At 48.8% G+C, this 15,386-nt stretch overlaps 1 protein-coding gene across 2 annotated transcripts in view; it reads right to left on the reverse strand.

The window, feature by feature from the left end:
* Window positions 1–1,290: 1,290 nt before the first annotated feature.
* Window positions 1,291–15,386, reverse strand: part of HPF1 (histone PARylation factor 1) — a 41,983-nt gene continuing 27,887 nt past the window's right edge. For both annotated transcript variants that reach the window (XM_065879412.1, XM_065879411.1), the window contains 4 exons: window positions 10,919–11,069; window positions 6,317–6,404; window positions 3,190–3,362; window positions 1,291–1,537 (listed from right to left, as the gene is read on the reverse strand). In XM_065879412.1, the coding sequence (XP_065735484.1) occupies window positions 1,406–1,537; window positions 3,190–3,362; window positions 6,317–6,404; window positions 10,919–11,069 (544 nt within the window). In that variant the 3' untranslated portion in view covers window positions 1,291–1,405. The remainder of the gene's footprint in view (window positions 1,538–3,189; window positions 3,363–6,316; window positions 6,405–10,918; window positions 11,070–15,386) is intronic.

Consider the following 15,386-nt stretch of genomic DNA (forward strand, 5'->3'; position numbering starts at 1 on the left):
AGCACGTGTGAGCTAATTGTTACTGTCACGTTTTAGCATAAAGCAGCTCAGTGTTCAGATGGGTCCAGGTAGCTGCAGGCAGGGCCTCCCGTAACGGAACTGTCCGTTCTTAGAACGGGAGCCCTGCTGTCAGGACGAGGACGTTCCTGGGAGTGAAAGGGAGGGAGAGGCGCCATCAGCTGAGCCTTAACTGCGTACAGCGGCAGCACGGCCATGGGGAGGACGACGGCCGCCGCACGTGGGCTGCAGCAGAGGGGACTAGTGACCCCAGGAGTCAGGGCTCCCCAACTTCTGGGCATCTCACCAAGCAGTTCCCCAGACCGTGCTAGCGTGGGTTCCCCTGGCGCCGAGCGTGGGCCACGGTGGTTAACAGATACGCTTATGTTCAAGGGTTGGCGCTACCGAGGGACCTGAAAGCCCACAGCCTCACCGGGGAGGGAGTCCTGCCCCTGTCAAACTCCTGCCCGTCTCCTCGCCCTTCTGCCACGAAGAGTCCGGGTCTCAGGTGGGTTCTAAGGAGGCGGCTGACCCAGTTAACTCTGGAGAGTTCTGTGGGCAGGTCCAGTCAGTCCTGCGAGATGGGGGTGAGCCAGGTGACCTGCAGGCTTTCCCACCTTGAACCTCACGAGGGAAACCTCACTAAGGGGCCCTTTGGCCCAATCCACAGTTTGCTATTATTTTGTGTTTCACTGTGAGCTCTGAGGTTTTAAGGTGAAGGACGTTCTGTCAGGTTGAAGAAAGAAGGATCTGAAGCTGGTCAAACCCAGCTACCCAGACTGTACTGGAAACCCAGTGGAAAACTTGAATGGTACGCTGACTGCATGCTGTGTCGACACCCTAACGCTGTGTCGATTGGCAGGTGCAGACAGAGCCCGAGGAGCGCTGCTGCAAGGAATGGACCTAACGGAGCGAGTGGACGCTCGTGCGGCGAGGCCCGGAGTGCCTGCAGCTGCTGTTCAGATGCAGCTGTGGAGGATCCGGGGTGGGTCCTGAGTCTGCTCCCCTGTGCCCTCCCTGCTGCCCAGAAGCCCAGTGCTCACAGCTGCAGCTCTCGTCAACTCAAGTCCCAGAAACACATTCCTCACTGCCTACGTGTTAAGCGCTGAAGCAGGACTCACTCCTGGGAGGGGAGGACCGCGTGCTCGTCCACAGGTGTCAGGCGGGACATCCTATGACGACATCGGAGAGGACCACGGCAGGTGCATCCCCTCTTCACACGTGATCAGGGCATCACCATGCAGATGATCTGACTGCACGTGAAAGGAAGAAAACCAGCCACGGGAGCTTCAGAAAAGTTTTTAGCAAATGTTTCCGTCCATTTATTTTCTGTACTCCTTAAAAACAAAACATCATGTTTCATACTGAAGCTCTGAAATACTGTATGCCCAAGAGAGGCACCTCCCACTCATGCTGCAAGCTGGTCCACGTCCTCTCTGCTTCTGTCCGCCAGGTGAGCTTCAATAATTTCTGCAAAGAGATTCCTCTTCAACAGATTATACGCAAGAGGTAAAAGCTGGCCAGCAACTTTATGAAAATACTGAAAAACAAAAGAAGATGACATTAGCCAGAGGACGCAGCAGGTAAATACACTGGAAAAAGCAGTTGTTAACGAAGCCCACTCCCCCCACGCTGGGTTTCAGCCAGCCTCTGCATGACAACAGTGAGTCCTGAGACAGCGCCTGGCACCGTCCCTGGGGCAGTCGTGCAGCTCTTCAGGACGAAGCGCGCTTCTTGAAGGAAACTCAGAAGAAAACCAAGTAAAAACTGTAAGCGTCCTTATTCCCTCAGATAACGGTTTATTCACCCCCTTTTGCCCTCAATACGCTCAAATGCCTTTTCCTTCTCGTCGGCATGTCCCCACCCCATAAGACTTCAATCATCATTTCCGTTAGCTGGCACCGTCGGAACAAGGAGCTGAACGTGAGTTTTCACATCGCACTGAAGGCTCCCCCGCATCTTCAGTTCCTTCTCACCCCATGTCAGCCTCCAGCCCTGAAGTCGCTGCCTCTGTCGGGCCCAGACGCGCTCGGAGGACAAGGGAGGGCAGCGCCGCTGGCGCCTGCTCCGCCGTCCCTTCTCTTCTCCGATGCTGCTGGATTCTCAAGACAACCGAGTTTCTGTGAAGCTGGTCAAGCACTATTCTGATTGGTCACTGACCCTCTCTGGCTGTTAACCACTCTGATCATTTTTACTGCTAACAAACAGCCCTACACGAGAAAGACAGAGTCCCCAAAACAGACTCCCCGACAGTGGCGTCAGCCTGACCCAGTAACTGTCGATCAGAAACGCAAACGCTCAGCCCCCAGCGGGAAGGGAACTCGGTGAGGCCCAGGGGGACTGGGGGGTCGGGGGCGCGCCAGCCTGTGCGGAACAAACCCCCAGGGCACCCTGACGCTGGTGGGGCGCCGCTCCAGCCCCCGCAGCGTCCCCAGGTGACCCTGCACTTCACAGCCTGCACAGTCAGCTTCTGGGGTAGAGGCTGACGCGGGAGCCGCCTGCCTGTGTGGCCCTGAGCACCTGGGGCTCTTTCTGTGCCGCAGGTGGCATGGTAGGTGAAGGGAGAATTAGGCAGACGGCCTGGGAGGGCCCCAGGTGGCGCGGAGGTGCGGGGAGTACGGCCCACGCTCACACGGCTACTCCCGGGGAGATGGGACTCAGGCCGGGGCCACCACTCCTTCCGCCTGCCCGACCCCCAGCCGCGGCTCAGCGGCCTCCTGCAGCTGCCTCGTACGTTTCTCCTACGTGATGAGCAGGGAGTTCATGGTAAAACAGCACCTCCTCTATGTTAAAGAATTTCCAGCATATTTACAGACAGCATTTACTCTTCATCCCGGAATTCAAGCACGAGAACAGACCCCCCACGGAAAGTGAGGCGGAGCCAGGAAGGTGTGTCCACACCCTAGCGAAGGGCACAGCCGTACACGTAAGTAGCTAGTAAGTCACTTGGGCACAACATCCAGGTCATTCACCTCGGCCAGAGTACAAGATGAACTTCAAATAAAAAACATGCTCACAACATCTGCTTAAAAATCATTTCAAAATGTTCATTTTGAAATTCAAGCTGAATCCATATGCCGCGCGCTGGACTTGCGGACAGCAATGAGCAGGGGTGTGTAGGTGGGGGGGGGGGCGGCGGAGGGGATGCAGGGCTGGGGGCGGGGAGGGAGGGGGCAGGGTGTGCTCACTCACGTGGGAACCGTGGCAGAAGAGGTCCATCCCCAGCTCCAGCCCCATCCCATAATCGCACTCGTCATTAGCAAACTGCACGTAAGTCATCATTTCCTGAACAGGAGCAAAAGCTTTGAGTCTCTCAGCATCACTGGGGGCCTCCACAATCGTCTTGCAGATTCTCCTGAGACTGGCTGAAAGATCAAGGACACAAGGTTACCTGTAACCACCATGGCGCAGACGGTAACCTGGATGTTTCCTCATGACTCTGTCCTAGTGCAATGGATGCCTCTTTGGTTGGCACTGTATTTTACAACGGCCATTTTATGGTTTTTCTACTTAAGATTCAAGCATAAACATGGCTTACTTAACGAAAAAGACTTCTTGTATTAGCACAGTGGGACCCAGCTGCAATCAGGAATCACACCAGCTTCCAGAGATTTTCCCTGGGCTAGTCCAGGTTCCAGACTATGGCCAAACCTGACCCACCTGTTTTTAACTGCCCTCAAGCTATGAGTGTTTTTCCATTTTTAAATGGTTGGAAAAACCAAAAACTATATGGAGACCGAGGGATTAAAAAAAATCCAGACAGACAGTAAAGTCTACTCTTTTTGCCCCCTCCTACTTTACTTAAAACAAAACAAAACCCAGAAAAAGACATACGAGAGACAAGAAATCATTGTAGAATTTTAAACCTTTACCGGTACTTTTACCAAAGTGGGGGAAGTGCAGCTACGGCCGAAGTGTAATCTGAGGTAAGAACAGAGAAAACTAACATTTATCTAAATAAAAACGAGTGGTTTAACATTTCTATCTGGACTTTCCACGTTTTTCTCCCTGCTTTCGGATGCCAGGGTGCCTCAGCTCCCACGAGGCACGTGAGGAGAAAGGCACCGGAGGATGCCTAATTAGACTTCCTTTCTGACAAACTGGGAAAATCCGATAATGCGGACGAGCTGCCCCTCACTCGGAGGAACAGACACGTTCCTGGACACGGGGCTGCCGTGCTGGCAGGGACGAGGTTCGGTCACGACATGAACAGTCACGCCTGGAACTCGCGGTGCCGAGTTTCACGCATGAGGGACTGATGTTACTTACACACTTTACTGACACTAACCCCAAACCCAGGCTGACGACAGCGGTGTCTGCCAGGGCTTGACCTCGGAACACGCGCCCCCGGCACACACCCTGCGCGTGCGGTCACGGGCTGCGCTCTGCCCCCGCCCCGTGGCAGGCAGTACTGCACTGGACAGACCGCAGTGACACGTTTACTGGAGGACAGACATGTTCTTCCACCGGCAACATTCTGCAGCGCGTCGCCTCACGGAACCCAAACCGCGAGACCGTGCGAGCAGCCTCCCCCGTCACCACGCTCCGGTGCCTGCTGCTGCCCTGCTCCCCGCTGCCCCCGCCCCCCGCTCACGGCGCGGAGCCACAGGCTGCAGCCCAGGGAAGTCAGGCCGCCAGCTCGGCGATCACGCGACACTCAGAGCCACGTCTCAGGTCCCCACCTCCCGGACGTGAGAATAAGAGCCGCGTAAAGGCCCGGGTGAGGACTGAGTTAACACTGTGTACACATCCCCCGACAGCGTCAACCACGACACGATCCAGTGCTCAATAAACGGTATCCCCCGGGCCACGTTACAGTGTTATGTGTCGAGAGCCTCGGGGGAAACTGGTCAGGAGCAGACTGCACTGTGACCCGCTGAGCGCTGTCACCCGTCCACAGACCGCCAGCCACTTAACACCTCCTGGCAAACAGAACAGTGAGACACCAGATCCTTAACTATGTCTGCTATCACTTCTCATTCGAAAATAAATAAACCACGGAAGGATCTAATGCTAGAATGTTAGAAAAAAGTACAAGTAGATAAAAGTGACCCTGGACATAAAACCCAGAACCCCAACCAGGGGAGGTAACGGTTTACTCCAGGGCACCGCAATTTAACACCCACCGTGATCGCTGTAACAAATGCCCTCAGTCTCCCCAACAGGACAGTAAAGCTGCTGCTAAAGCTTGGGGTGGACTGGTTCACAGGGAGGCGGCGAAGACCAGGGTTTGCCCCCGCCCCCGGGACACAGCCCCTCTCCCCTCCGGCCTCAGGGAGGAGGTCCAGGAAGGTCCAGCTTGTGCAGTGCGTGTGCGTAACCCACCTTGGCATCGTACCAAAACAGAAATGTGAAAGTAATTTTCAGCTGTCTAATTTAGCCCAACACATCCGAAACAGTATCATCTACACATGGTCAACGTAGGAAAAACTTAACGCTGCTGCACTTTTTACATGGAAGTGAGTTAACGCCAAGCCAGACCACAAGTTCAGCCCCTCCACCGCGGGGCCCACACGCAGTGCTTTTCCCTGGGAGTCCTCCAAACGGAGGGCAGCTGAGGCCACAGCTCTGTTCTGAACAAGGGAGGGCCTGCATTTTACATGCTGCGCAGGGGCGCCTCTAATTCCCTCTCGCTGAGTGCCCCCAAGGGAGCAGGGTGACGGGAAGGTGGTGCCCTCGGGGGTGCTCAAGTAAAGGGGGTCAGGCAGGGGGAGCTGAGAAGCGATTTTCATCCACTTTTTTCAACGTGGCAATAATTAGATTTTGTGTCACTTTTATACTTAAAGATGAAGTAACTCAGCACTGGCTTCTAAAAGCTAATCAGACTTACATACAGATGAAAGACTGGTCACAAAGCACTAAACAAACGCGTGCTGTCTCACTAATTACTATATTGTGCGTTGTTGGCTACAGTGTCAAAGGCTCTGAAATAGTTCAGAAAAAGTCACCTAACCAGAGGTTCACACTCTTTAAACTTGTAAAAATACTCTGTTGTGAGCGCTATCAGGCAAGCAGTGGGCTGAGCACTTACGTGCTCGGTTACACCCCAGACGCCCCCAGGATGGCATTCACCACTCCTACCCGTACGGCGGAGGAAGACGACCACGGTTCAGGGCAGTTCAATAACTTGCTAAGGCTACACGGCGGCAAACCCAGCTTCAGTTCAGGCTTCACTGACCGCAGAGCCTGAGCCCTTCTTCACTAAGGGGAGGTGACTGTCCCCCAAATGGCACATGTCCTCACCTACTTCTCAACATAAGGAAACCTTTCTCCGTATACATTAACGCACATGCACATGTTCATGTGAGAAATACGTTACCATCCGTTTCAGGGAGCTCTCTGTACCCCACATCATTTTTATCTACTGGGACAACCAAGCCTGCCCCATGAAAGGTCTTTGTCACGACCTAAATAAAAGGAAAAAACAAAACAAAATTTAGTCACTGTAAATAGACGAAAACAACAGGGAGAAAAAAAACCCAAAACAAAGCACACCCACAAACCCTCAAGACTTCTGCCAAAACGCAACATTCAATGCCCTTTTATTTCAGTGAATTTGGACCGCAGGGCACAAGTTTAATATTTCTTTCCTTTAAAATTAGCTAGAAGTCAAGCGCTTGAAGTAAGTACGACAGTGAAGCAGCCGGCTTTTATTAACTGTGTCAGCCGTCTGAAGTCTGCGCCGTGCGTCCCACTACAGGAAGCAGGGCGCGGTGTCAGTTCCATCCACGGCCGTGGGATCCTCTAGGCAGAGAGCCTGAGGGACTGGGCCCTGAAGGAGAAGGAATGGTATCTGTCAGCAGGAAGACGTGGAAGGCAGAACTCCTCTCCATCTTGTGAAATCCAGGTCCCCCATTTCTACTGGGAAAATTCAGGCCCGTCAGCAAACTTCCCCAAGGTAGGGCAGTTTCTAGTGTGGTGGTGCCCTTCGTGGAGGCAAATGACATAAACCGGTGAGCTCTTCTTAAGTGTTAATTTCCAAAGACAAACAGAGGTCCGAACACAAGCCCCATCATAGCCCTTCCAGTCTGCATCCTCCTCTTACAGGAGTGGCATCCTTAGGTCCCTGCTGAACAGAACACCTGCTTCCAGTACCTCTGTGCAGTCCAGTGACACTCCTGAGGGAAGGACGCGCTCAGTTTTAAGGTCCTCGCCCCCACGTCTCTGTACCAGCTCTCCACCCTCTCGCTGCTCTCACTGTCTTTCACTAAGCAACACAGGGGACAGGTTATTCCAAACAAGTCCCAAGACAACTGCTCACCCCCTTGGGAAAAAACAAATGAAGTCACAGTTACGGTGTATCTTACTCCTGATACCAAAATAACTTGCAGTTGGATTTTAGGATTAAATGTAAAAATAAACCCATAAAACTACTAGAAGAAAAGGCAAATATTTTATATGATTTTGGGTTGGAGAAGGAAAAGACTTATAGACTTGACTACATAAAAAAAAAAAAAAACATTAGGGCTTCCCTGGTGGCGCAGTGGTTGGGAGTCCGCCTGCCGATGCGGGGGACACGGGTTCGTGCCCCGTTCTGGGAGGATCCCACACACCGCGGAGCGGCTGGGCCCGTGAGCCATGGCCGCTGAGCCTGCGCGTCCAGAGCCTGTGCTCCGCAACGGGAGAGGCCACGACAGTGAGAAGCCCGCGTACCACAAAAAAAAAAAAAAAAAAAAAATTAGACTTCCCTGGTGGTGCAGTGGTTAAGAATCCACCTCCCAATGCAGGGGACACGGGTTCGAGCCCTGGTCTGGGAAGATCCCACATGCCGCAGAGCAACTAAGCCTGTGTGACACAACTACTGAGCCTGCGCTTTAGAGCCCGTGAGCCACAACTCCTGAGCTCACGTGCTGCAATTACTGAAGCCCGCGTGCCTAGAGACTGTGTTCCGCAACAAGAGAAGCCACCACAACGAGAAGCCTGCACACCACAACGAAGAGTAGCCCCCGTTCGCCGCAACTAGAGAAAGCCCGTGCACAGCAACAAAGACCCAATGCAGCCAAAGATAAAAAAAATTAACAAATCAAGTAAAAACCAAGAACAAAATTAACGCAAATGATGAAAAACATCTGCAATATATACATATAACAATAAAGTTAATAAAGATGAATGTCTTTAAACTATAAAGAAAGTCTTACAAATAATGGAAAAGACTTAACACCCAAATGAAAACACAAGTAATTCTAACCTGATGGAAAAATGGGCAAAGTTCAAGCAGTTCACAGAAGAAATATAAATGGCCAGTGGAGAAATGAAAACGATTTAATGTCCTTTACAATCAAAGAAATGCTGATGAAAACAATGGTAGATCATTTTATACTTTTCAGGATGGAAAGACCAAAGGGATTGGTAAGACCAGCACCGGCGAGGACCCAGGGAAAGGGGCGCACAGCCCCTGCAGGTGGGGTGCAAAGGAGTCCAACTCCTGGGTGGGGGGGAGTTCTGCAAACAGAGAAAACACACACACACTTAAATTTTTTTTATACGTGTATAAATTTTTTTTAAAAACCACTTTGGACCTGGCAATACTACATCTAGGCATTTCTTCTAAGGAAATAATCAGGTAAGTGTGCAAGTAAAGGTGTGAACCGTTATTTATGGCAGGCTGTCTGCATGTGTGGTTTTCAGCACCCTAAACTCTGAACATAAGCGCAGCGCCCTTGTGAGGCAGACCTGCCATGCAGCACGTGGAGTGACGACCACAGTGTGTTCACAAAGCAGTGCTGACGCTGAACGCAAAAGGCAACAGTGATGGCACGACTGTCTTCTGCCCGACTCAGGCTGACACCCAACAAAAAACCATGCTATGTACGTATTTTCACTGATGAGAAACTACTAATTGTCCATAAAGAGGTATCAGTTATTAGTAAAGCATCAAAGTCCTAACTTTATCACGAAGAATCAGATTACCAGTTTAGGAAAACCCTGCACAAGGGTGGGTGATGTTGTGAGGCATCAGAACTAGAGGTGGACAGAATGACGGACCCTCATTTTACAGCGACATTAACTCAATGTCGATTTAAAAAGTGACATCTAGGTACTGGAAGAGGTAAAGTGGCACACAGCCAGTTAGTCAGATAGGGTGAAAGGAATGCTAGCTATGAAAGATGTGAGTTGAGGTCTCAGATCTGTCATGTAAAATTCTGCACAAGGAGCAAGGCCTCTGCAAACCTACTGTGCTTGCCTGTCGGTCGTAGGGGTGGAGTGAGCAGCTCACAAGGACCTCCCGCCAAAGCACTACAAGCACGGCCGGTATAAACACAGACTGCTAGTGTGCCATGGAGTGCTCCGTTATCCCAGGACGCACGAGCTGCTTCCACACAGAAGGACCAAGTCACTAACTCACATGCTAGTGGAGCTGAGCTTTTTTCAGGACTAGAAAAGTATTTATTCCATTAAGATCTCACAATAACAATAAAACAATAAACTTCTAATAGAAAAGGATCCGGAAGCATTATCACTACGTGTTGTCTTTGGGAAGATAAAATCATGGTTGTCTTAGTTCTTTTTTTCTTTGAATTTGTGTTTACCAGCTATTTTTGTAAGAACAAATACTAAAAAGAAACCTCATGGGGGAAGGGGGGCCAGGACAAACATTCCTATGAAACTTAATCTAATACATTTAGATTAAGACTCACATTACATTAGACTCCTACCTAATTTATAGTTATGGGGAAGAATGAATGAAATCTCATCTGAAATTACTGTTGATGACAGAATGTGCTGCTGGCAGCTGTCTGCTCGGAGCAGCTTAGTCTTTAGTCAAGACAAATTAGGATATGTCACAACGGGGTGAGAAATGCTCCCCTTCCTACCCTATAAGGCGGAGAGGCTCCCTATGAAAACTAGAAAGGTGAAATGGCAATATGAAATCTTAGAGCAACTGAAAAATGCCCCATTGCAAGGAGTTTCATTCAAATGAACATTTTTAGAAACTGCTTCCGACCTCAAGGACTAAAGAAAGAGTTGATAAGACTGCGATTCAGTGACTATAACTTATCAGAACATCACCCCTGCAGCCGAGTCAAGATCAGAAAAAGCACTGAAGTAGGATTTTCAATAACTAAGTAAGCTGACGTACTTGGTTGCCAGCACTAGTTTATTCTGGGTTAACGACTCCTTTATTTGGCCTAGAACACGCAGATGAAGCAGCCACACACAGGGCACACTGCTGAGAGGCTGGCTGCCCTGACTCCGGTGACGAACGCCCTCCTTCCCCAGGGTGATGAGGACAGACTCCTACACAACTCTCATTTACCGCAGGCAAGAATTCTTCTAGCTTCTCTGTTAAGTCACTCTGACAATTGTAAGTGAAAAACCCAAAGGATCCAAAACCCAAGAAGTATTTGCTGTTTACAAAACCACTCACACTGCAGGCGCCAAGGGAAGCGTTGGTTGGTGGGCTCCATAAGGCAAAGGAGAGGGGCCTCCTCACGCACCATTTCCTAGAGAAGTTTACACACCTCAGTACACACCGCTCTCAAACGCCAACTGCCTGAGGGGCTATAGCTATAAGGCACTGTGAGGCAGACCTTTACACGTCTACCCCCAAAACTCTTGGCACGAAATCAACAGACCTTAGCCATTAAAGAAAGAAATTTAAGCAATTATTATGTACAAAGCTGCTTTCACTCTTCTACAGGAGAAACTGGTAAATCAAGATTAACAAGTGAGAAGGCCTGGCTGAGTTCTGCACCCGCCGCAAGGGCACTGCGTCACGTGACCCAGCCTGGCCGACAACCTGCAGGACCTCCCAGGCCAGACCCTGGACAGCCTCCGAGGGAGCCCCGCGAAGGCAGCGTCCAGCTCTCCCCAGGACAGGGCAGCGAGGGATGGAGAGAAGGTGCAGGTGGCAATCAAGAGAGGAAAACCCCCTATTAAAACAGCAAAAGAGTCAGAGACTAACAGGCGTAAATCATACTTTCTTATCTCTCTGTTTCATCTTCACGGTTCTCTGCTCCAGTGAGAACCCCAGTTCTCTGGCTGCTTCTGTGAGTTTCTCATCTATGGTTTTCAAGAGACTAGTTTTCTTTTTATCTGTCACTTCTTTAAGTTTTTTCATCAAAAATAATCTGAAAAAGAAGTAAAAGCCCTCATTAGTATGCAGGCCACTGTGCTAAGCACATAGACCTTGGGAAGTTACGGGGAGCCGAGTTACAGACATCAAACTCCGTGCAAGGGAAAGAGTGCAGAACCACCACCAGAGCCCCCCAGAATCCCGAACAGGTCCTCCAAGCAAGAGAAAAGCACTATGAATAAACAACTGCCAGTCACAGAAACAGCAAACAAGATTTGTCTGTATCATCTCTGTAATGTCTACAACAAAGACATAGGGTATTAACAGAATGAGGTTAAGCCAACTTCCTGTCGCACTGCTTGATGCTAAGATCGGCGTACCCCCTTGGAGAAGTCTGATGTAACAGAAGAAAAGAGTGTGGAGACACCAAAAAGGATTTTCTCCTTTTTTTTTGTTTGTTTGTTTGTTTTTCTTCGGTAAGCAGGACTCTCACTGTTGTGGCCTCTCCCGTTGCGGAGCACAGCCTCCGGATGCGCAGGCTCAGCGGCCATGACTCACGGGCCCAGCCGCTCCGCGGCACGTGGGATCCTCCCGGACTGGGGCACAAACCCACGTTCCCTGCATCGGCAGGCTGACTCTCAACCACTGCGCCACCAGGGAAGCCCCAAGGATTTTCTACTTTTAAAGAGCCAGAGGACGTTTAGAATACTTAAGCATCAGCAGATTCTTTTCAATGTTACCTTCAAATCTGCATTAAGATGAATTTAAAAAATATAAAAGGAAAGCAAAACTATTCTATAAGCTGATACGAAAGCACAATTCAAAATATTTTTTAAAGGTATGTGAATAGTACAATATATTATTGCCAGTTACGGAAATAATTTTGTTTTAAGAATGCTGCAGGGGGTGTGGAGAAAAGGGAACCCTCTTACACTGCCGGTGGGAATGCAAACTGGTACAGCCACTATGTTAAACAGCATGGAGGTTCCTTTAAAAACTAAAATTAGGGTTACCAGATGATCCGGCAATCCCACTCCTGGGCATATGTCTGGAGAAAACCCTAATTCGAAAAGATACATACACCCTTATGTTCACTGCAGCACTATTTACAATAGCCAGGACATGGAAGCAACCTAGAAGTCCATTGACACAGGAATGGATAAAGAATATTACTCAGCTATAAAAGAACAAAATAATGCCATTTGCAGCACATGGATGGACTTAGAGATTGTCATACTGAGTGAACTAAGTCAGAGAAAGACAAATACCATATATCACTTATATGTGGAATCTACAAAAAGGGGTACAAATGAACCTATCTACAAAACAGAAATAGTTACAGATGTAGAAAACAAACTTATGGTTACCAGGGGGTAAAGGGGAGGGATAAATTGGGAAATTTGGACTGGCATATATACACACTACCATATACAAAATAGATTAACTAATAAGGCCCTACTGTACAGCACAGGGAGCTCTACTCAGTACTCTGTAATGGCCTATATGGGAAAAGAATCTAAAAAGGAGCGGATATATGTAGAACTGATTCGCTTTGCTGTACACCTGAAACTAACACAACATTGTAAATCAACTAGACTCCATTAAAAAAAAAAAAAGACTTTTGCCATCAGAGCAAGAGTGAAAGGAAGAGCTGGCAACAGTGCCCAGCTGGACACAGTCGGTCCCCTTCCTGCAGCCACTACCAGGCTGCCAGGAGGAAACCCGCTCCTGCCCACCACTAACATTCAGCAGTTTGCTATGGGCTGGGCGCTGCGGGTGCTATTCTGATCCCCATTTTACAGATCAGGAAACTGAGGCACAGAGGATAATCAACTTACCCAAGCCGACAGAATTAGTGTGCGTGGATTAAAGTGCCACAGAAGCCAAGACCACCAAAATCACGGTCTCATGGTTGCAGCACGGCATCACAGTCCCTCACCTTCAACCTCACCAGCCGTGTATCAAGAGGCTCTATCTGCAACAACCACACAAAGCACACCGGCGACGCCAGGGCCCCGGGGCTGCTGTCCTCTGTCCACAGCACCCTTCCTCCCGGGAGCCTCTCGCCGTCATCAGGCCCATGGGAAACACCCTCTCAGAAGACATCCACCTCTCCTGACGGCCCTCGGTACTGGTCTTCTCATCCTTACCATTCCAGTTTATTAAGCTTTTGTCTCTCAGCTTCAAAGCTACAATCCAATACTCTGCTGCAATGTGCACACGGAAACAGCCAGAAAGTTCTGTGCTGTCCCATTAAACCTAATGGGAGACTGTGAACTTTGAGTGAGTCCTGCGGTGGTCATGCAGAAAACACTGGTTCACTAAGTTATGCAGATCTCCCAAAGAGTGACCCTTTTCACTGTATTTGATTTACTCCATTCTATCACAATATGAAAAAACCACATTCATTAATAGTACCACCAACCTCGTTAGCGAAGTTCTTCAGGAAGTGAGAAGCTGTCAAGCTCACAAGGGTGGTTACAACTCTCCCCAATTCTAATGTTTGCTTTTGAAATCTTAAGTTTTAACACTGGCAACAAACACAGTCAGTTGTTTTCATCGGTTTGTTTGAGGCAACGCCGGCCAAACACTCATGTCAGGGTAACCAGTGTCTGCCAGTCCCTCTCTTCAGCAAAGTGGAAAAAAGCTGAACTCACAACTCGGCCTCACAAGACCTTTTTCCTCGAGACAAACCCTAACACCTAAGTGTGCCGAAGTGCCTCCCTTCACGCAGGACGTTAAGAAGACACGTGCCCAGCGGCAGGGATCTGATCCGCCTTTACTGTGTCATCACGGACCTCTGTAGGGACACCCGCGTCACGTCCCAGCTGTGATAACCCACGGTCCGCTGCCCACCAGGTCCACTGCCCCGACCCTGTCGAGGCTCCAGCAGGGCTTACCCGCCTCCACCTTTGTGCTGTTGGTGTGAGAACAACACCCTGTCATCACCCAGAGTTTGCAGCTCACAGGCCTCCTGGGAAGTGGGCAGGCACCCCTGGGGGGCCACACCCTACTGTTTGATAGCTGCTGTTTAGTTAATGGTTTTAAACGTGACTACACGTCAGAACCTCCTGGGTTCCTGGTTGAAAGTACCCAGTACAGCAACGTAGGGTGGCAGACAATACTGGGGGTGCAGACAAGAGGAAAAGAGCCTGTTTAGCAGCGTGTCTCGACCCAAGAGCTGATGCCCTGCCTACACGTACTCTTGTACTACGCACCAAGTGTTTTCAATGGTCTTTAGGCCCATACAAAGGAAGCGTTCATTAAATGTTCGTTAAAATGAATGTTCATTGACTTAAAAACATTCTCTTGAAATGAATTTTTTAAACTTAAGAATTAAAATTATAGACACACAGGTTTGAGATCTCTAAGTATATCTACACTTAGATACACCTGGAACGTGTATTTTTAAAGAACGTTCCCGAGTCCTGCTCTAGACATGCTGAAGTGAATGAAGCTGAGGCGAAGCTCTTAACCACGAGCCCGGGAGGCTTCCGTGTGTAGTCAGGTTTGAAACCATTAACTAAACAGCAGTGGTCAAATAGTGGTCTGTGGACCCCAGGGACTCCTGAGACCTTTTAGGAGTATGTGAGGTCCAAACTATTGCCACAATTATTTTAGGGAAAAGAACAGAATAAAAAGAAAATCATTCCTAATTTTGTTGTCCAAAGGTAAGTATTTTAAAACTTTCAATCTATCTAGATTTCTCTCCGTGTGCATGAGAGCTGTGAAAAGGGAACCTTCCACACTGTTCTGTTATTTGACCTCTTCACATAATGTATCAACTCCTTCCCAAAACAACAGATCAATATCCTGGTGTTACACTTTATGGACATTTTCTATTTAGCTACCTAATTTTCTCTAACTGCTGGATATGTATGTTTTTTCTAATTTTTCCTTTTTATAAATAATCTGAAACATACACAGATATTTATGTGCACCCATCCAAAATTTCTTCAGATAAATAGCTAAAAATGGAATCGCCGATTTAAGGTATAGCATATTAGCTGGCAATGTTCATTATCTGTTAAGAAATCGTTGAAAAAACATTTAAACAACCTTATTCCAACTGCTTTCCACAAACGTCTTACCAATTAACACATGTCAGAAAGGTTTCTTATACCCTAACCATCCTTGGGTATTACCATTCTTTAATCTTTACTCATCTTTGCTAGCTGAATTTGCATTTCTTTGGCTACTATTAAATATTACACAAAGAGAACCAGTTTCCCTGGGCATAAAAATACTTTGTGTATAACAAACAGTCTGCCTTAAAAGACACTACTGAGGCTGATATAGAAATTGTTTTGATTAGCTGATTTAAAGTCTCAGAATACTATATATACTGTAACACTTAAAAAGTATAATAACC

Source organism: Phocoena phocoena, chromosome 6 (genome assembly GCF_963924675.1).
Source record: "Phocoena phocoena chromosome 6, mPhoPho1.1, whole genome shotgun sequence".
Classification (NCBI taxonomy): Eukaryota; Metazoa; Chordata; class Mammalia; order Artiodactyla; family Phocoenidae; genus Phocoena; species Phocoena phocoena.